General features: G+C 51.8%; 1 protein-coding gene across 1 annotated transcript in view; it reads right to left on the reverse strand.

Moving 5' to 3' along the window:
* AGRN (agrin) overlaps window positions 1-21,743 on the reverse strand; it is a 156,386-nt gene that overhangs the window by 90,515 nt on the left and 44,128 nt on the right. Inside the window, exon 4 of the mRNA XM_083876993.1 lies at window positions 18,609-18,629. Within this exon, the coding sequence (XP_083733119.1) occupies window positions 18,609-18,629 (21 nt within the window). The remainder of the gene's footprint in view (window positions 1-18,608; window positions 18,630-21,743) is intronic.

Below are 21,743 nucleotides of genomic sequence, written 5' to 3' on the forward strand. Positions count from 1 at the left end.
CGTATTTATCCACCAGTTCTTCCCAAACCTTCACATCTCCTGGATCATCACCAGTTCTTCCCAAATCCACATCTCTTGGATAATATTTATCACCAGCCCTTCTCAAATCCGTATTCCCTCAGGATCATCACCTTCCCAAATTCTCACATCCCCTGGATCATCACCAGCCCTTCCCAAATCCACATCCCCATGATCATATTTATCCACCAGACCTTCCCAAACCTTCTTGTCCCTCAGGATCATCTCCAGCTCTTCCCAAATCCATATTCCCTTGGGATCATCACCTGCCACCAGCCCTTCCCAAATCCACATCCCTTTGGATCATCACCAACTCTTCCCAAATCCACATCCCCTGGATCATCTCCTGCTCTTCCAAATCCTCCCATCCCCTTGGATCATCACCAGCCCCTCCCAAATCCAGATTCTTTCAGGATCATCACCTGTCCTTCCCAAATTCTCACATTCCCTGGATCATATTTATGCACCAGCCCTTCCCAAATCCACATCTCCTGGATTGTATTTCTCCACCAGCTCTTCCCAAACCCTCACATCCCCCCCTGGATCATCACCAGCCTTTCCCAAATCCAATTTCCCTTGGGATCATCACCAACTCTTCCCAAATCCATATTCCTTCAGGATCATCTCCAGCCAATCCCAAAGACTCACATCCCTTCAGGATCATCACCAGCCCTTCCCAAATCCACATCCCCTGGATCAGATTTATCCACCAGCTTTTTCAAACCCTCACATCTCCTGGATCATCACTAACTCTTCCCAAATTCTCACATCACTCGGGATCATCTCCTGCTCTTCCAAATCCTCATATCCCTTTGGGATCATCACCAGCCCTTCCCAAATCCACATCCCCTGGATCATCACCAGCCCTTCCCAAATCCATATTCCTGCAGGATCATCACCAGCTCTTCCCAAATCCTCACATTCCCCTGCATCATCTCCACCCACCAGCCCTTCCCAAATCCACATCCCGTGGATCGTATTTATCCACCAGCCCTTCCCAAATCTTCACATCTCCTGGATCATCTCCAGTTCTTCCTAAACCCTCACACCCCATCAGGATCATCACCAGCCCTTCCCAAATTCTCACATTCCCTGGATCATATTTATCCACCAGCCCTTCCCAAATCCACATCCCTTTGGATCATCACCAGCCCTTCCCAAATCCATATTCCTGCAGGATCATCTCCTGCTCTTCCCAAATTCTCACATTCCCCTGGATCAACACCTGCCATCAGCCCTTCCCAAACCTTCACATCTCCTGGATCATCACCTTCCCAAATCCTCACTTCCCTTTGGATCATCACCTGCCCTTCCCAAATCCACATCCCCTGGATCATCATGAGCCACCAGCCCTTCCTAAATCCACATCCCCTGGACCATCGCCAGCTCTTCCAAATCCTCACATCCCCTTGGATCATCACCAGCCTTTCCCAAATCCAGATTCTTTCAGGATCATCACCTGTCCTTCCCAAATTCTCACATCCCCTGGATCATATTTATGCACCAGCCCTTCCCAAATCCTCACATCCCCTTGGGATCATCAGCATCAATTAGCCCTTCCCAAATCCAAAATCCATATTCCCTCAGGATCATCACCTTCCCAAACCCTCACACCCCTCTGGATCATCACCAGCCTTTCCCAAATCCTCACAACCTCCTGATCATCACCAGTTCTTCCCAAATCCATATTCCCTCAGGATCATCACCAGCCTTTCCAAGCCCTCAGAACCCTCAGGATCATCTCCATCCACCAGCTCTTCCCAAATCCACATCCCATGGATCGTATTTATCCACCAGTTCTTCCCAAATCCTCACATCCCCTGGATCATCCATCTCCTGCTCTTCCAAAACTCTCATATCCCCTGGATCATCTCCATCCGCCAGTCCTTCCCAAACCTTCACATCTCCCGGATCATCACCAGCCCTTCCCAAATCCAGATTCCTTCAGGATCATCACATTCCCAAATCCTCACATCCCTCAGGATCATCACCAGCCCTTCCCAAATCCAGATTCCTTCAGGATCATCACATTCCCAAATCCTCACATCCCTCAGGATCATCACCAGCCCTTCCCAAATCCAGATTCCTTCAGGATCATCACATTCCCAAATCCTCACATCCCCTGGATCATCACCAGCCCTTCCCAAATCCACATCCCCTGGACCATCTCCTGCTCTTCCAAACCCTCCCATCCTCTTGGGACCATCACCAGCCTTTCCCAAATCCATATTCCCTCGGGATCATCACCTGCCACCAGCTCTTCAGAAATCCACATCCCCTGGATCATATTTATCCACCAGCTCTTCCCAAACCTTCACATCTCCTGGATCATCACCAGCACTTCCAAACCCTCACATCCCCTCAGGATCATCACATGCCACCAGCCTTTCCCAAACCCTCACATCCCCTGGATCATCACTAACTCTTCCCAAATCTTCACATCCCTCAGGATCATCTCCTGCTCTTCCAAACCCTCACATCCCTTTGGATCATCACCAGCCCTTCCCAAATCCACATCCCCTGGATCATATTTATCCACCAGCCCTTCCCAAATCCACATCCCCTGGACCATCGCCTGCTCTTCCCAAATCCATATTCCTTCAGGATCATCTCCAGCTCTTCCCAAACCCTCACATCCCTTCAGGATCATCACCAGCCCTTCCCAAATCCACATCCCCTGGATCATATTTATCCACCAGCTCTTCCCAAACCCTCCCATCCCTTCCCTCAGGCCCATCCCCAGGATTTGGGATTTGCCGGCGGCAGCAGCAGCAGCAGCAGCAGCGGGAGGTGTGAGCGGAGCTGTGCCCACGCAGGGCCGCCCTCCCAGCTCTGCTCCAGGGAAAACTGGGGCACGGCCACGGGGGAGCTGCCAATCCTCGGGTTGTGCCCGAGGGAAACAAAAAATCATGGAAAAAAACCGAGCTGGTGGCACCTGGAGGCCCTAAAATGCCACAAAAGCCCCAAAAAAGGCACTTGGTGGTACCTGGAACTCCCTAAAATGCCACAAAACCCCCCCAAAAAGTCACTTGGTGGCACCTGGAGCCCCCAAAGCACCACCAAAATGCCACCAAACCCCCCAAAAAAGTCACTTGGTGACACCTGGAGCCCCCAAAACACCAACAAAACACCACCACAGCCCCCAAAACATCCCCAAACCCCCCAAAACTCCACCAACCCCCCCCAAAACCCCCACCCATCCCTATCCAGGTGCCGCCTACAGTTCTGGTGACACCTGGAGCCCCCAAAACGCCACCAGCCCCCCTGAAACATCACCAACCCCCCCCCAAAAGTGCCACAAAACCCCCCAGAAAGCCACTTGGTGGTACCTGGAACCCCCAAAACACCAACAAAATACCAACAAACTCCCCAAAAAGTCACTCGATGACACCCAGAGCCCCCCAAAACACCAACAAAACACCACCAAAGCCCCCAAAACATCAGCAAATCCCCCCAAAGTGCCACAAAACCCCCCAAAAGTCACTCGATGACACCTGGAGCGCCTCAAAACTCCACCAAACCCCCCAAAATGCCACCAAACCCCCCAAAACTCCACCAAATCCCCCCCAAAACCCCCCACCCATCCCCATCCAGGTGACGCCTACAGTTCTGGTGACACCTGGAGCCCCCAAAAAGCCAGTTGGTGGCACCTGGAACCCCCAAAAACACCAAGAAAATACCAACAAACTCCCCAAAAAGTCACTCGATGACACCCAGAGCCCCCCAAAACACCAACAAAACACCACCAAAGCCCCCAAAACATCACCAAACCTCCCCAAATGTCACAACCCCCCCCAAAAAGCCATTTGGTGGTACCTGGAGCCCCCAAAACACCAACAAAATACCAACAAACCCCCCAAAGCATCACCAAACCCCCCAAATGCCATCAAATCCCCAAAAAGTCACTTGATGACATCTGTAGCCCCTCAAAACTCCACCAAAACACCACCAAAGCCCCCAAACCATCACCAAAGCCCCCCAAAGTGCCACAAAACCCCCCAAAAAGCCACTGGATGACACCTGTAGCAACCCCTACAACACCACCACAACTCCCAAAAAGTCACTTGGTGGCACCTGGAGCCCCCCAAAATGCCACCAAAGCCCCCAAAACGCCACCAAAACCCCCCAAAAGCCATTTGGTGGCCCCTGGAGCCCCCAAAACGCCACCAGAGCCCCCCAAACTCCACCAGACCCCAAAAAATACCATCAAACCCCCTCAAACCTCCACCAAACCCCCCAAAACCCATCCCCACCCATTTGCCACGTACAGTTATTGAGGAAGAGCAGCACGGCAAAGCCCAGCGTGGAGGTGGCCAGCAGGATCAGGCAGATGTTGCAGGGGATCATGAAATAACGAACCACCAGGGACACCTTGTGCTGGTACAGCCTGTCCCTCTCCAGGGCACCCACGGGGTGGTGGCACATTGTCATTGTCACCACAGTCACCACCAGGTTCATATAGGAGCCTTTTTTTCCACTCTTTGGGGGTTTTTTTTGGGAATTTTTATGTTTTTCCCAAGGTTCCCATCGTGGTCCCTTTCAGGAGTTGGGGGTGGTGGCACTTTCAGGTGGCTGGAGGTGACATGGTAAGGGGTGTGGTGGCCTTGGGGACACGCTCAGGTGGCTCCCAGGGGTGTTAATTCATGGAAAGGAAATAAAAAATCAAAAAAATCCCAGAGTTGAGGGGTGTAAATACTAAATTTGTGGGTGAGGAGGAGGAGGGTGGGACAGGGACGGGGACAGGGACAGGGACAGGGACAGGGACAGGGACAGGGACAGGGACGGGGACAGGGACGGGGACAGGGACAAGGGACAGGGACAGGGACAGGGACAGGGACAGGGGAATGTCCCTGAACTCAGGGATGTCCACTCAGATCCTCAGGGATGTGCTGTCAGATTTTCAGGATTTCCTTTCAGATTTTCAGGATTTTCTTTCAGATTTTCAGGATTTTCTTTCAGATTTTCAGGATTTTCTTTCAGATTTTCAGGATTTTCTCTCAGATTTTCAGGATTTTCTCTTTCAGATCCTTTGAGATATTTTCTCTCTCAGATCCTTTGAGATATTTTCTCTCCCAGATCCTCAGGATTTTCTCTCAGATTTTCAGGATTTTCTCTCAGGTCTTCAGGGATATTTTCTCTCTCAGGTCCTTTGAGATATTTTCTCTCCCAGATCCTCAGGGATATTCCCTCAGATCCTTTGGGATATTTTCTCTCAGACCCTTTTGGATATTCTCTCAAATCCTTCAGGATATTGTCTCTCTCAGACCCTCAGGGATGTCCTTTCACATCCTCAGGGATGTGATATTCAGGGATATTTTCTCTCTCAGATCCTTCAGGATATTTTCTCTCTCTCAGGGATGTTCTCTCAGGTCATCCAGGATATTCTCTCAATTCCTCAGGGAAATCCTTTTGCATCCTCAGGGATATTGTCTCAGATCCTTTGGGATATTCTCTCTCTCAGATCCTCAGGGATATTCCCTCTCTGTCAGATCCTCCGGGAAATTCTCTCAGATCCTCAGGGATATTCTCTCAGATCCTCAGGGATATTCCCTCTCTGTCAGATCCTCCGGGAAATTCTCTCAGATCCTCGGGGATATTCTCTCGGATCCTCAGGGATATCCTCTCTCTCAGATTCTCCAGGATATTCTCTCTCTCAGATCCTTTGGGGTATTTTCTCTCTCAGGTCCTCAGGGATGTCCTTTCGGATCCTTCAGGATATTTTCTCCCAGATCCTCCAGGATATTCTTTCAGATCCACTGGGATATTCCCTAAGATCCTTCGGGATATTCTCTCTCTCAGACCCTCAGGGAATATTCTCTCAGATCCTTTGGGAATATTTTCTCTCTCAGATCTCAGGAATATTTTCTCAGATCCTTTGGGATATTCTATCTGATCCTTTGGGATATTTTCTCAGATCCTCAGGGAAATTCTCTCATGTCCTCCGGGATATTCTATCCGATCCTTTGGGATATTTTCTCAGATCCTCAGGGATATTCTCTAAGACCCTTCAGGATATTCTATCTCTCAGATCCTTTGAGATATTTTCTCTCTCAGATCCTCAGGGATATTTTCTCAGATCCTTTGGGACATTCTATCCGATCCTTTGGGATATTTTCTCTGTCAGATCCTCCGGGATACTCTCTCAGATCCTTTGGGAATATTCTCTCTCTCAGAATCCTCAGGGATATTCTCTCAGATTATCCAGGATATTTTCTCAGATCCTCAGGGATATTTTCTCTCTCAGACCCTCAGGAAACCCCCCTCACATCCCCACCAACCTCACTGTGGGATCACGGAGCTGTCCCAGCTGTCCGGCGGCTCCTCTGGCAGTCCCTGCAGCCCAAAAAATTCCAGGAGAATCCCAAAATATTCCAGGAAAAGCCCAAGATTCTGGGAGCAGCCAAGACTGTGAGAGAAACCCAAAATTCCAGGAGCAGCCAAGATTTTGGGGGAAGCCCAAAATTCTGGGAGAAACCCAAAATTCCAGGAGCAGCCTAAAGATTCCGAGAGAAGCCAAAAATTCCGGCAGCAGCCCAAAAATTCCAGGAGGAGCCCAAAATCCTGAGAGCAGCCAAGATTTCAAGAGAAGCCCAAAATTCCGGGAAAAACCCCAAAATTCCGGGAAAACCCCCCAAATTCCAGAAGCAGCCTAAAGATTCTGGGAGCAGTCCAAAATATTCCAGGAGCAGCCCAAAATTCCCAGAGAAGCCCAAAATTCCAGAAGCAGCCTAAAGACTCCGGGAGAAGCCCCAAAATTCCAAGAGCAACTCAAATATTCCGGGAACAGCCGAGATTTCCAGGAGCAGCCCAAGGATTCCAGGAGCAAGCCAAAATTCCAGGAGAAGCCCAAAATTCCGGGAGAAGCCCAAAATTCCGGGAGAAGCCCAAAATTCTGGGAGAACCCCAAATTTCTGGGAGCAGCCAAGATTTCGGGAGGAGTCTGAGGATTCCGGGAGAAGCCCAAAATATTCCAGGAGAAGCCCAAAGCCTTGAGAGCAGCCCGAGGATTCCGAGAGCGACCCAAATATTCCAGGAGTAGCCTGAGGATTCCAGGAGCAGCCCGAGGACTCCGGGAGAAACCCAAAATTCCGGCAAAACCCCAAAATTCCGGCAAAAATCCAAAATTCCAGGAGCAGCTCAAGGGTTCCCAGGAGCAGCCCCAAAATCCCAGGAGCAGCTCCAAAATCCTGGGAGCAGCCAAGATTTCAGGAGCAGCCCAACAACTCCAGGAGAAACCCCAAATTCTGGGAAAAACCCGAAATTCCAGCAGCAGCTCGAGGGTTCTGGGAGCAGCCCCCCAAAATTCCCGAGAACAGTCGGAAAAATTCCAGTAACAGCCCCAAAATCCTGGGAACAGCCCCAAAATTCCAGGAGCAGCTTAAAGGCTCTGGGATAAGCCCAAAATCCTGGGAGCAGCCAAGATTTCAGGAGCAGCCCAAAATTCCAATAGCAGCCCCAAAGTCCCAGGAACAGCCTGAGGATTCCAAGAGAACCCCAAAATCCCGAGGGCAGCCCCAAAATCCCAGGAACAACCCCAAAATCTCAGGAACAGCCCCAAAATCCCGGGAACAGCCCCAAAACCCCGGGAGCAGCCCGAGGATTCCGGTAGCAGCCCAAAATTCCAGGAGCAGCCCAAAATCCCAACGACTCTGGGAGAAACCCCAAATTCTGGGTAAAACCAAAAATTCCGGGAGCAACCTGAGGATTCCAGGAGCAGCCCCAAAATCCCAGGAACAGCTCCAAAATCCCAGGAACAACCCCAAAATCCCAGGAACAGCCCCAAAATCCCAGGAACAGCCCCAAACCCCCAGGAACAGCCCCAAGTGCGTCTCCGTCGTTCCGGAGGCAGAACTGCTCTCTCTTCTCTCTCCCTCAGCAGCTCCTTTTCAGCTCCTGGGCAGCTCCATCCCCTCCTCCTCCTCCTCCTCCTGCTCTTCCCAAACCCGGGACCGGTGGGTTCCAACGGGGACAGACCCCGGAGAGATTTTCTCAAACCGCTGGGACATTCCAGCCCCGCCCGGAGCTCGGATGGACAGAGGGATGGATGGATGGAAGGATGGACGGACGGACGGATGGATGGATGGATGGATGGATGGATGGATGGACGGACGGACGGATGGATGGATGGATGGATGGATGGATGGACGGACGGACGGACGGATGGATGGAGGGATGGATGGATGGATGGATGGATGGATGGATGGAGGGATGGATGGATGGATGGATGGATGGATGGATGGAGGGATGGATGGATGGATGGACGGACGGACGGACGGACGGAGGGATGGATGGATGGATGGACGGACAGATGGAGGGATGGATGGATGGATGGATGGATGGATGGATGGACGGATGGACAGAGGGATGGATGGACGGACGGACAGACAGAGGGACGGATGGATGGATAACGACGAGATAAAATTTAAAAATCCTTAATTTCCGTGGTCTCCGCGCGCCCCCCGAGCCGGGAAAAAAGGGAGAAGCATCAGAAAAAGGAGAGGGAGAGCGGAGCCAGCTCTTCCCACGCCCTGGAGCCGCTTCTGCTGCTTTTTCTTCTTTTTCTTCCCTCCTCCTCCTTCTCTTGCCATCCTTCCATCTCCTCCCTCCTCTCCGCCCACTCGGATCGACCCCCGGCGGAGGGTGGGTGGGCTTTGAGCCCCTCCTGAGATTTTTGAGCCTTTTCCTGAGATTTTTGAGCCTTTTCCTGAGATTTTTGAGCCTTTTCCCGAGATTTTTGAGCCCCTCCCGAGGGGTCGGTGGCCAACAAAGGGGAGTGGGGGGCGCAGGGGCGCGGCCAGGACAAAGAAAAGGGAGGAAAAAAGGGGGCGGGGGTCGCAAAGAGCGAGTGGGATCATCCCAGGAGACCCCCAGGGATGGGGAGGGAGGTGGGAGGGGATGGGGAAGGCTCAGCCCTTCTTTAGCCCCCCCAAATGGGGATGGAGGAGGAGGAGGAGTTTGATTTCAGAGCCTGTAAAAGCCTTTCTCTCCTTCCCCCTTTTCCCCATCCCCTCCCAGCAGTTTTTCCCCGGAGACAGGAGGGGGAAAGGAAAGGGGGGAGGAGAAAAAAGGGAAAATCAGAGTTTTAATTATTCTGTTTAACACTTGGCAGGGCCCAGCTCGACTCCCCGCCGAGCAGAGCAGAGCAGAGCAAAGCGCTGGGAAATGGAGAGATTTGAAAGGTTTTAAAGCCTCGCTGCGGGAGGGGAGGGAGAGGGGCTGGGGTGGTCGGGATGGGAGGGATTTGTGTGGTTTGTCACCATTCCCCATAAACATTCCTGATAATCATTCCCGACACATTCCCAATAAACGTCCCTGATAATTATTCCCGATAATTGTTCTTAATAGACATTCCCAGTAGACATTCCCAATAAATATTCCCAATAAATGTCCCCGATAAACACTCCCAATAATCATTCCTGATAACCATTCCCGAAAAACATTCCTGTTTTTCACAATTTCCAATAAACGTCCCCGATAAACATTCCTGATAAATATTCCCAATAAACGTCCCCGACAACCATTCCCAATAAACATTCCCAATAAACCTTCTCAATAACCATTCCTGATAAACATTCCTGACAACCATTCCCGATAGACATTCCCAATAAACGTCCCCAATAGCCATTCCCAATAACCATTCCCAATAATCATTCCCGATAAACATTCCCAATAAATATTCCCAATAGACATTCCCTATAGACATTCCCAATAACCATTCCCAATAACCATTCCCGATAAATATTCCCGATACATTCCCAATTACCATTCCTAATCAACATTCCCCAAAAATATTCCCGATAAACATTCCCAATAAACATTCCCAATAGACATTCCCGATATATATTCCCGATAATCATTCCCGATAACCATTCCTGACAACCATTCCTAATAGACATTCCCAATAATCATCCCCGATATATATTCCTGATAGACATTCCCAATTACCATTCCTAATCAACATTCCCAAAAAATATTCCCAATAAACATTCCTGATAAACATTCCCGATAAACATTCCCAATAACCATTCCTGATATATATTCCTAATCAACATTCCCAAAAAATATTCCCAATAAACATTCCTGATAAACATTCCCAATAACCATTCCTGATATATATTCCTGATAGACATTCCCAAAAAATATTCCCGATAAACATTCCTGATAAACATTTCTGATAAACATTCCTGATAACCATTCCCGATAGACATTCCCCACAAACATTCCTGATAACTATTCCCAATGGACATTCCCAATAAACATTCCCAATAGACGTCCCTGATAGACCAACCCCAAAGTGTCCCCTGCCCACAGCAGGACAATGACGGTGACAATTTCCCTGAGTGTCCCCTGCCTGGAACCAGGAGAGACACAGCAGTGATGGTGACAGTGACAAACCCCAGAATGTCCCCTGTCCAGAGCCAGGAGAGAGACACAGCAGTGATGGTGACAAAGCCCCAGTGTCCCCTGTCCAGAGCCAGGAGAGGCACAGCAGGGATGGTGACAAACCTCTGAGTGTCCCCTGCCCCCAGCAGGACAGTGACAGTGACAACCCCTGTGTCCCCTGCCCCCAGCAGGACAGTGACAGTGACAACCCCTGTGTCCCCTGCCCACAGCAGGGCAGTGACAGTGACAAACCCCTAAGTGTCCCCTGCCCACAGCAGGACAGTGACAGTGACAAACCCCTGAGTGTCCCCTGCCCCCAGCAGGACAGTGATGGTGACAAACCCCCTGAGTGTCCCCTGCCCACAGCAGGGCAGTGACAGTGACAAACCCCTGAGTGTCCCCTGCCCCCAGCAGGACAGTGACAGTGACAAACCCCTGAGTGTCCCCTGCCCACAGCAGGACAGTGACAAACCCCCTGAGTGTCCCCTGCCCACAGCAGGACAGTGACAAACCCCTGAGTGTCCCCTGCCCACAGCAGGACAGTGACAGTGACAAACCCCCTGAGTGTCCCCTGCCCACAGCAGGACAGTGACAGTGACAAACCCCTGAGTGTCCCCTGCCCCCAGCAGGACAGTGACAGTGACAAACCCCTGAGTGTCCCCTGCCCACAGCAGGACAGTGACAGTGACAAACCCCTGAGTGTCCCCTGCCCACAGCAGGACAGTGACAGTGACAAACCCCTGAGTGTTCCCTGCCCACAGCAGGACAGTGACAAACCCCAGAGTGTCCCCTGCCCACAGCAGGACAGTGACAAACCCCAGAGTGTCCCCTGCCCACAGCAGGACAGTGACGGTGACAAACCCCTGAGTGTCCCCTGCCCACAACCAGGAGAGAGGCACTGCAGTGACAGTGACAAACCCCAGAGTGTCCCCTGCCCAAAGCAGGACAGTGACAGTGACAAACCCCTGAGTGTCCCCTGCCCACAGCAGGACAGTGACAGTGACAAACCCCTGAGTGTCCCCTGCCCAAAGCAGGACAGTGACAGTGACAAACCCCTGAGTGTCCCCTGCCCACAGCAGGACAGTGACAAACCCCAGAGTGTCCCCTGCCCACAGCAGGACAGTGACAAACCCCAGAGTGTCCCCTGCCCATAGCAGGACAGTGACAGTGACAAACCCCTGAGTGTCCCCTGCCCACAGCAGGACAGTGACAGTGACAAACCCCTGAGTGTCCCCTGCCCACAGCAGGACAGTGACAGTGACAAACCCCTGAGTGTCCCCTGCCCACAGCAGGACAGTGACAGTGACAAACCCCTGAGTGTCCCCTGCCCACAGCAGGACAGTGACAGTGACAAACCCCCAAGTGTCCCCTGCCCACAGCAGGACAGTGACGGTGACAAACCCCTGAGTGTCCCCTTGTCCCGATGCTCAGGGCGGTGACAATCGAGCGTGTCGCGGGCTCGCACCGCCACCTGCCGCCCTTCCCCAGCCTCTCCTGCTGCTGGGAATTCCACAATTCCAGATGAATTCCAAAGGGAGGGGAGAACAGCCAGGGAGGAAGGGACAGAAAAAAAAAAAAAAAAAGGGACAAATGGGGACAAAAAATGGTGACAAATGGGGGCAAAAAATGGTGACAAATGGGGGCAAAAAACGGCGACAAACGGGGACAAAAAATGGCAAAAAATGGGGACAAAAAATGGCAAAAAACCAGCGACAAACAGGGACAAAAAATGGCAAAAAACGGGGACAAAAAGGGACAAAAAATGGGGACAAATAGGGGCAAAAAACGGTGACAAACAGTGACAAACAGAGGCAAAAAACGGTGACAAACGGGGACAAATGGGGACAAAAAATGGGGACAAATAGGGGCAAAAAACGGTGACAAACAGTGACAAACGGCGACAAAAAACGGCGACAAACGGGGACAAAAAACGGCAACAAATGGGGTCAAAAAACGGTGACAAACGGGGACAAAAAATGGCAACAAACGGTGACAAAAAATGGCGACAAACAGGGACAAAAAATGACGAAAAACGGTGACAAAAAAACCGGCAACAAAAGGGGAATAAAAGGCAAAAACTGGTGACAAACGGCAACAAAAAACGGCGAAAAATGGCGACAAAAACAGCGACAAAAAACGGCGACAAAAAACGGCGACAAACAGGGACAAAAAAGGACAAAAACCAGTGACAAATGGGGACCAAAACTGGTGACAAATGGGACCAAAAATGGCGAAAAACGGCGACAAACGGCGACAAATGGGAGCAAAAATTGGCGACAAATGGGGGCAAAAAACGGCAACAAACGGGGACAAAAAACGACAACAAATGGGGTCAAAAAACGGTGACAAACGGCAACAAAAAAGGGCAACAAACGGTGACAAAAAATGGCGACAAACAGGGACAAAAAATGACAAAAAACTGCAACAAATGGGGAATAAAAAGCAAAAAATGGTGACAAACGGCAACAAAAAACGGCGAAAAACGGCGACAAAAACGGCGACAAAAAAACGGCGACAAAAAACGGCGACAAATGGGGACAAACGGGACATTTCCGACGCCTCAAAATCGCACCCGGAGAAGTTTAGGGGCTGAATGGGGCACAACAAAAACATTCCCAGGAATCCAAACTCTTTTTTTTTCCAGCTCTGGGAGAGCCAAAATCCACCATTGGGATGTCCCTGTGCTGTGTCACCATTGGGGTGTCCAGGATTTCATCCTCGGGAATTGGGATTCCCTGGAAATCAGAATTCCCTGGATTTCTGAGGAGGCCAGGAAGCATCAGGCAGCCAGCAGAGGATGCTGTGAGCTCGGAAAATAATCCTGGAGCGTGTGGAATTCCCGGGGAATTCCTGTCCCCGTGTCCCTGGCAGCGGGACACATTCCCAGTGCCACCCCCGGGATTGTTCCCAGCCTGGGGAATTAACGGGGAGGGAGGAAATCCGGGAGCTGTGGGTTTGTCCAGAGGGCTGGACACCTCTGGGTGAAATTCCTGCTCTGAGGGCACCGAGGGCAGGGCTGGGACAGCTTTGTCACCCCAAAAAGCTGTTTTGAGGTCGGCTGTGATCATAAAATTCTTGGGGTGAGCACAGGAGCTCCAGAGTGGGAAGAGGAAGAGCCTCAATCCCAAATTTGGGGCGCTCCTGGTTCAATTCCTGCTCCTCTGGTACCAAGGGCAGGGCTGGCACGGCTTTGTCCCAACTCAAATCACCCCAAAAGTTGTTTTGGGGTCAACAAAGTCTTGGGGTGAGCACAGGAGCTCCAGAGTGGGAAGAGGAAGAGCCTCAATCCCAAATTTGGGGCACTCCTGGTTCAATCCCGGCTCCTCTGGCACCGAGGGCAGGGCTGGGACAGCTTTGTCACACCTAAAATCACCCCAAAAGTTGTTTTGAGGTCAGAAAAGTCTTGGGGTGAGCAGAAAAGTGGGAAAAGGAGCAGCTCCAACAAAAAATTTGGGACATTCCTGGTTCAATCCCTGCTCCTCTGGCACCGAGGGCAGAGCTGGCACAGCTTTGTCCCACTTCAAATCACCCCTAAAAACTGTTTTGGGGTCGGCTCTGATCATAAAAGTCTTGGGGTGAGCACAGGAGCTCCAGAGTGGGAAGAGGAAGAGCCTCAATCCCAAATTTGGGGCACTCCTGGTTCAATCCCGGCTCCTCTGGCACCGAGGGCAGGGCTGGGACAGCTTTGTCACAACTCAAATCACCCCAAAAGTTGTTTTGAGGTCAGAAAAGTCTTGGGGTGAGCAGAAAAGTGGGAAAAGGAGCAGCTCCAACACCAAATTTGGGACATTCCTGGTTCAATCCCTGCTCCTCTGGCACCGAGGGCAGGGCTGGGACAGCTTTGTCCCACTTCAAATCACCCCTAAAAACTGTTTTGGGGTCGGCTCTGATCATAAAAGTCTTGGGGTGAGCACAGGAGCTCCAGAGTGGGAAGAGGAAGAGCCTCAATCCCAAATCTGGGACACTCTTGATTCAATCCCGGCTCCTCTGGCACCGAGGGCAGAGCTGGGACAGCTTTGTCACAACTCAAATCACCTCAAAAGTTGTTTTGGGGTCAGAAAAGTCTTGGGATGAGGAGAAAAGTGGGAAGAGGAGCAGCTCCAACCTCAATTTTGTGACATTCCTGGTTCAATCCCTGCTCCTCAGCTCCTCTGGCACCGAGGGCAGGGCTGGGACAGCTTTGTCCCACCTCAAATCACCCCTAAAAGCTGATTTGGGGTCGGCTGTGATCATAGAAACTCTAAAAGGGGTGAGCAGAAAACATCCCAGTCCTCCCAGTTTGCCCCAGTATGAGCTCAGAGAGCTCAGCCAGGACAGGACAGGAATCCCTACAAACTCCAAACCGCTCCCGGAACATCCCAGTCCTCCCAGTTTGCCCAGGAATTTTCTGGATGTGAAAACACAATCCCAAACCCTTCCCAGTTCTCCCAGTTTGCCCCAGTATGAGCTCAGAGATCTCCACCAGCCTTTCCCAGCTCAGCCAGGACAGGAATTTTCTGGATGTGAAAACACAAACCCCAAATCCTTCCCAAAACATCCCAGTCCTCCCAGCTTGCCCAGGAATCCCCTGGATGTGAAAACACAAACCCCAAACCCATCCCAGTCCTCCCAGTTTGCCCCAGTTCGAGCTCAAAGAGCTCCACCAGTCCTCCCCAGCTCAGCCAGGACAGGAATTTTCTGGATGTGAAAACACAAATCCCAAACCCCTCCCAGTCCTCCCAGTTTGTCCCAGTTTGAGCTCACAGAGCTCTGCCTGCCCTCCACAGGACAGGAATTTTCTGGATGTGAAAACACAAACTCCAAATTCTTCTCAAAACATCCCAGTTCTCCCAGTTTGCCCAGGAATCCCCTGGATGTGAAAACACAAACCCCAAACCCCAAACCCCTTCCCAAAACATCCCAGTCCTCCCAGTTTGTCCCAGTTTGAGCTCAGACAGCTCTGCCCACCCTCCCCAGTTCAACCAGGAATTTTCTGGATGTGAAAACACAAACCCCAAACCCTTCCCAGTCCTCCCAGTTTGCCCCAGTTTGAGCTTGGACAGTTCTGTCCACCCTCCCCAGATGGTGATGAGAGTCTGAGGATGGAGAGGAAGATGGAGAAAATGAGGAAAATGAGGAAAATAATGAGGAAAATGAGGAAAATAATGAGGAAAATGAGACAAGCACTACATGAGGAACCTTTAGATCACAGTGGCATCACCCCAAGGGTGGGGACAAAACCCAGAGGGAGGGAGGGGACAACCAGGGGACAACCAGGGGATACCCAGGGGATACCCAGGGGACAACCAGGGGACACCCAGGGGACATCAAGGGACAGACAGGGGACAACAAGGGGACAACAAGGGGACATCCAGGGACAACCAGGGACAACCAGGGGACAACCAGGGGACAACCAGGGGATACCCAGGGGACAACCAGGGGACACCCAGGGGACATCCTTGGACAACCAGGGACATCCAGGGGACAACCAGGGACAACCAGGGGACATCCAGGGGACAACCAGGGGACAACCAGGGGACATCCAGGGACAACCAGGGACATCCAGGGGACATCCAGGGACATCCAGGGGACATCCAGGGGACAACCAGGGGACAACCAGGGGACATCCAGGGGACACCTGGGGACAACCAGGGGACACCCAGGGGACATCCAGGGGACATCAAGGGACAGACAGGGGACATCCAGGGACATCCAGGGGACAACAAGGGACAACCAGGGGACATCCAGGGACAACCAGGGGACATCCAGGGGATACCCAGGGGACAACCAGGGGACAACAAGGGGACATCCAGGGGACATCAAGGGACAACCAGGGGACAACAAGGGGACATCAAGGGACAACCAGGGACATCCAGGGGACATCCAGGGGATACCCAGGGGACAACCAGGGGACACCCAGGGGACATCAAGGGACAGACAGGGGACAACAAGGGGACAACAAGGGGACATCCAGGGACAACCAGGGACAACCAGGGGACATCCAGGGGACAACCAGGGGATACCCAGGGGACATCCTTGGACAACCAGGGACATCCAGGGGACATCCTTGGACAACCAGGGACATCCAGGGGACAACCAGGGACAACCAGGGGACATCCAGGGGACAACCAGGGGACAACCAGGGGACACCCAGGGGACAACCAGGGGACATCCAGAGGACACACAGGGGACATCCCGGGGACATCCAGGGACATCCAGGGGACAACCAGGGACAACCAGGGACATCCAGGGACATCCAGGGACAACCAGGGGACATCCAGGGACAACCAGGGACATCCAGGGGACATCCAGGGGACATCCAGGGGACATCCAGGGACATCCAGGGGACAACCAGGGACATCCAGGGGACAACCAGGGGACATCCAGGGGACATCCAGGGGACATCCAGGGGACAACCAGGGGACATCCAGGGGACAACCAGGGACAACCAGGGGACAACCAGGGGACAACAAGGGACAACCAGGGACATCCAGGGGACAACCAGGGACAACCAGGGACATCCAGGGGACATCCAGGGGATACCCAGGGGACAACCAGGGGACACCCAGGGGACATCCAGGGGACATCAAGGGACAACCAGGGGACAACAAGGGGACATCCAGGGGACATCCAGGGGACATCCAGGGGACATCCAGGGGACATCAAGGGACAACCAGGGACAACCAGGGGACAACCAGGGGACATCCAGGGGATACCCAGGGGACACACAGGGGACATCCAGGGGACAACCAGGGGACAACCAGGGGACAACAAGGGACAACCAGGGGACATCCAGGGGACATCCAGGGGACACACAGGGGACAACCAGGGGACAACCAGGGGACAACCAGGGGACACCCAGGGGACATCCAGGGGACATCCAGGGGACATCCAGGGGACATCAAGGGACAACCAGGGACATCCAGGGGACATCCAGGGACATCCAGGGGACATCCAGGGGACACCCAGGGGACATCAAGGGACAACCAGGGACATCCAGGGGACATCCAGGGACATCCAGGGGACATCCAGGGGACACCCAGGGGACATCAAGGGACAACCAGGGACATCCAGGGGACATCCAGGGGACATCCAGGGGACAACCAGGGGACATCAAGGGGACATCCAGAGGACACACAGGGGACATCCCGGGGACATCCAGGGACATCCAGGGGGACATCCAGGGGACAACCAGGGGACATCCAGAGGACAACCAGGGGACACACAGGGGACATCCAGGGACAACCAGGGGACATCCAGGGGACATCAAGGGACATCCAGGGGACAACAAGGGACAACCAGGGGATATCCAGAGACAACCAGGGACATCCAGGGGACATCCAGGGGACATCCAGGGGACAACAAGGGACATCCAGGGGACGTCCAGGGGACAACCAGGGGACAACCAGGGGACATCCAGGGGACATCCAGGGGACAACAAGGGACATCCAGGGGACAACCAGGGGACAACCAGGGGACATCCAGGGGACATCAAGGGACAACCAGGGGACACACAGGGGACAACCAGGGGATACCCAGGGGACAACCAGGGGACACACAGGGGACATCCAGGGGACACCCAGGGACATCCAGGGGGACATCCAGAGGACAACCAGGGGACATCCAGGGGACAACCAGGGGACACACAGGGGACATCCAGGGACATCCAGGGGACAACCAGGGGACAACCAGGGGACACACAGGGGACATCCAGGGACATCCAGGGGACATCCAGGGGACAACCAGGGGACACCTGGGGACATCCAGGGACATCCAGGGGACACCCAGGGGACATCCAGGGGACATCCAGGGGACACACAGGGACAACCAGGGACATCCAGGGGACATCCAGGGACATCCAGGGGACACCTGGGGACATCCAGGGGACAACCAGGGGACAACCAGGGGACAACCAGGGGACATCCAGGGGACATCCAGGGACAACCAGGGGACATCCAGGGGACATCCAGGGGACATCCAGGGACATCCAGGGACATCCAGGGGACACCCAAAACCTGTGATCTAACACCAATGGTGACCTCAGAGGTGACACAAAAACCTCCAAAGGCTCCCATTGCTCCGTCACATCCCCAGGGGATGAGGATGACAAAGATTAAACCAACCAGGCTGATGATGGATGGAAAAAAAATGAGATTTTTTGGGAAAAAATGGAATTATTTTGGGTTTTTTTGGGTTATTTTTTGGTGTGATGATTCCCCACCACTTACCGGCGAGAAGTTTCCTATGTTCTTTAGAAAGCAGAGGAGGAAAAAGGAGAGAAGAAATCAGGTTAGAAGCAGGAAAAAATAAAAAAGGAGCAGCCCCATCACAAAGATTTTTATTTCCTTTTCCTCCCCGAGTCCCTTCAGCCACTTCCTGGGGTGTTGGTTTGAGGGTTTTTTAGGTTTTTTTTGGGTTTAGGGGGTTTTTTGGGATTTTTAGGGGTTTTTTTGGGGATTTTTTAGGGTTTTTTGGGGATTTTTTTGGGGTTTTTTTGGGTGTTTTTTGGGGCTTTTGGGGATTTTTTAGGGTTTTTTGGGGATATTTTAAGGGGTTTTTTGGGATTTTTAAGGGGTTTTTTGGGGATTTTTTAAGGGTTTTTTTGGGATTTTTTTGTTGTTGTTGAGGTGGGTTTTTTGGGGGAATTTTTTGGGTTTTTTGGGGTTTTTTATTTTGAGGGTTTTGGGGTTTTTTTGTTGTTGTTGAGGTGGGGTTTTTGGGGGATTTTTAAGGGTTTTTTTGGGGATTTTTAAGGGTTTTTTTGGCGGTTTTTTGTTGTTGTTGAGGTGGGTTTTTTGGGGGGATTTTTTGGGGATTTTTTTTAGGGTTTTTTGGCGGTTTTTTTGTTGTTGTTGGGGTGGGGTTTTTTGTGGGTTTTTTTTTGGGGGGGTGTTTTTTGGGGGGGTTTTGGGTGATTTTTGTTTTGTTTTGTTTTTTTGGGTTTTTTTGGGGTTTTTTGTGGGGGGTTGATTTTGGAGGGTGGTTTGGGGTTTTTTGGGGTTTTGTTTTTGGGTATTTTTGTGAGTTTTTTTGTCTTTTTTGTTTTTGTTTTTGTTTTTTTTCAGGGGGTTTGGGAGGTTTTTGTTTTGTTTTTTTGGGTTATTTTGGGGTTTTTTGGGGGGTTGATTTTGGAGGGTGGTTTGGGTTTTTTTGGGGTTTTGTTTTTGGGTTTTTTTTTTTGGTTTTTTTTTTTTGTCTTTTGGGTGTTTTGTTGTTGTTGTTTTTTGTTTTTTGGGGGGGTTGGGTGGTTTTTGTTTTGTTTTTGTGGTTTTTTTTTGGGGGGGGGTTGTGTTTTTTTGTTTGGTTGGTTGTTTTTTTTGTGGTTTTTTGTGGGTTTTTTTGTGATTTTTTTTTTTTTTGTTTTGTTTTGTTTTGTTTGTGTTTTTTGTTTTGGTTTTTGGTTTCTTTTTTTTGTTGTTTTTTTGGGGGGTTTTTTTTGGTTTTTTTTTTTTTTTTTTTTTTTTTTGGTTGGTTTTTTTGGGGTGGTTGAGATTTTTTTTTAAAGTTATCTTTATTTTCCATTTTTGAACCAGCACTTTTTCACAAACTGTAAAAAAAAACCCACCAAAAAAAAAAAAAAAAAAAAAAAAAAAAGCAACCAAACCCTGATATTTGTCAAACAACAAATTAAATTCCTTCCATGGAGAAACTGGACAAACTGACAGATTTCTAAATCCACCACTGGGGCCAGAGACGTGTTCACCTCATTCCCTGATCAAATTCCAAACGCTATTTAAACACCAAACCAAAACAAACTTTCACTTTCACTTCCCAACAGGGAAAATGTGAGTTTTTTTATGTCCTTTTCATGTCCTTTTTCTCCCAGCTCTTTTTCCAGGCTGGATCCTGCCCCACAAACGGGACAGGAATTCTTTGTCCAGTGTCCCAAAGCCACACTGGACACTTGACCCCATGGACCCACAGGCCAAGGGTCACTCATGGGGACATCAAAATCTCCTGTGCTTGGCCAAATCCATCCACGGCTCGGGATGGACACTCCAGCCCCTTCCCACACAATTCCCGTCCATCCCACAGCTCCCTGTCCCTTGGGAGACCCCAAAGGGGTCAAGCCACACTGGACACTTGACCCCACGGAACCACAGGCCAAGGGTGAGTCCAGACCTCTCCTGTGCTCGGCCAAATCCTGATATTCCACTCTGCATGGACACTCCAAGCCCCTTCCCACACAATTCCCATCCATCCCACATCCATCTCTGTCTCTCGGGAGACCCCAAAGGGTCAAGCCAGACTGGACACTTGACCCCACGGAACCACAGGCCAAGGGTGACTCCAGACCCCTCCTGTGCTCATCCAAGTCCACTCACAGCTCTGGATGGACACTCCAGTCCCTTCCCACACAATTCCCATCCTTCCCACAGCTCCCTGTCCCTCGGGACATCCCAAAGCCACACTGGACACTTGACCCCATGGAACCACAGGCCAAGGGTCACTCATGGGGACACCAGAACCTCCTGTGCTTGGCCACATCCATCCACAGCTCTGGATGGACACTCCAGCCCCTTCCCACACAATTCCCGTCCATCCCACATCCATCCCTGTCCCTTGGGAGACTCCACAGCCAGACTGGACACTTGACCCCATGGAGCCACAGGCCAAGGGTCACTCATGGGGACTCCAGAACCTCCTGTGCTTGGCCAAATCCATCCACAGCTCAGGATGGACACTCCAGCCCCTTCCCACACCATTCCCATCCATCCCACAGCTCCCTGTCCCTCGGGACATCCCAAAGCCACACTGGACACTTGACCCCATGGAGCCACAGGCCAAGGATGAGTCCTGGATGACTCCTGGACACTCCAGCCCCTTCCCACACAATTCCCATCCTTCCCACATCCATCCCTGTCCCTGGGGAGACCCCAAAGGGGTCAAGCCACACTGGACACTTGACCCCACGGAACCACAGGCCAAGGGTCACTCATGGGGACTCCAGAACCTCCTGTGCTCAGCCAAATCCTGATGTTCCACTCTGGATGGACACTCCAGCCCCTTCCCACACAATTCCCATCCTTCCCACATCCATCCCTGTCCCTCGGGAGACCCCAAAGGGGTCAAGCCACACTGGACACTTGACCCCACGGAACCACAGGCCAAGGGTGACTCCAGACCCCTCCTGTGCTCATCCAAGTCCACTCACAGCTCTGGATGGACACTCCAGCCCCTTCCCACACAATTCCCGTCCATCCCACATCCATCCCTGTCCCTCGGGAGACTCCACAGCCAGACTGGACACTTGACCCCATAGAACCACAGGCCAAGGGTCACTCATGGGGACCCCAGAACCTCCTGTGCTTGGCCAAATCCATCCACAGCTCAGGATGGACACTCCAGCCCCTTCCCACACA

Source organism: Zosterops lateralis, assembly GCF_965231275.1.
Source record: "Zosterops lateralis genome assembly, chromosome: 22".
NCBI lineage: Eukaryota > Metazoa > Chordata > Aves > Passeriformes > Zosteropidae > Zosterops > Zosterops lateralis.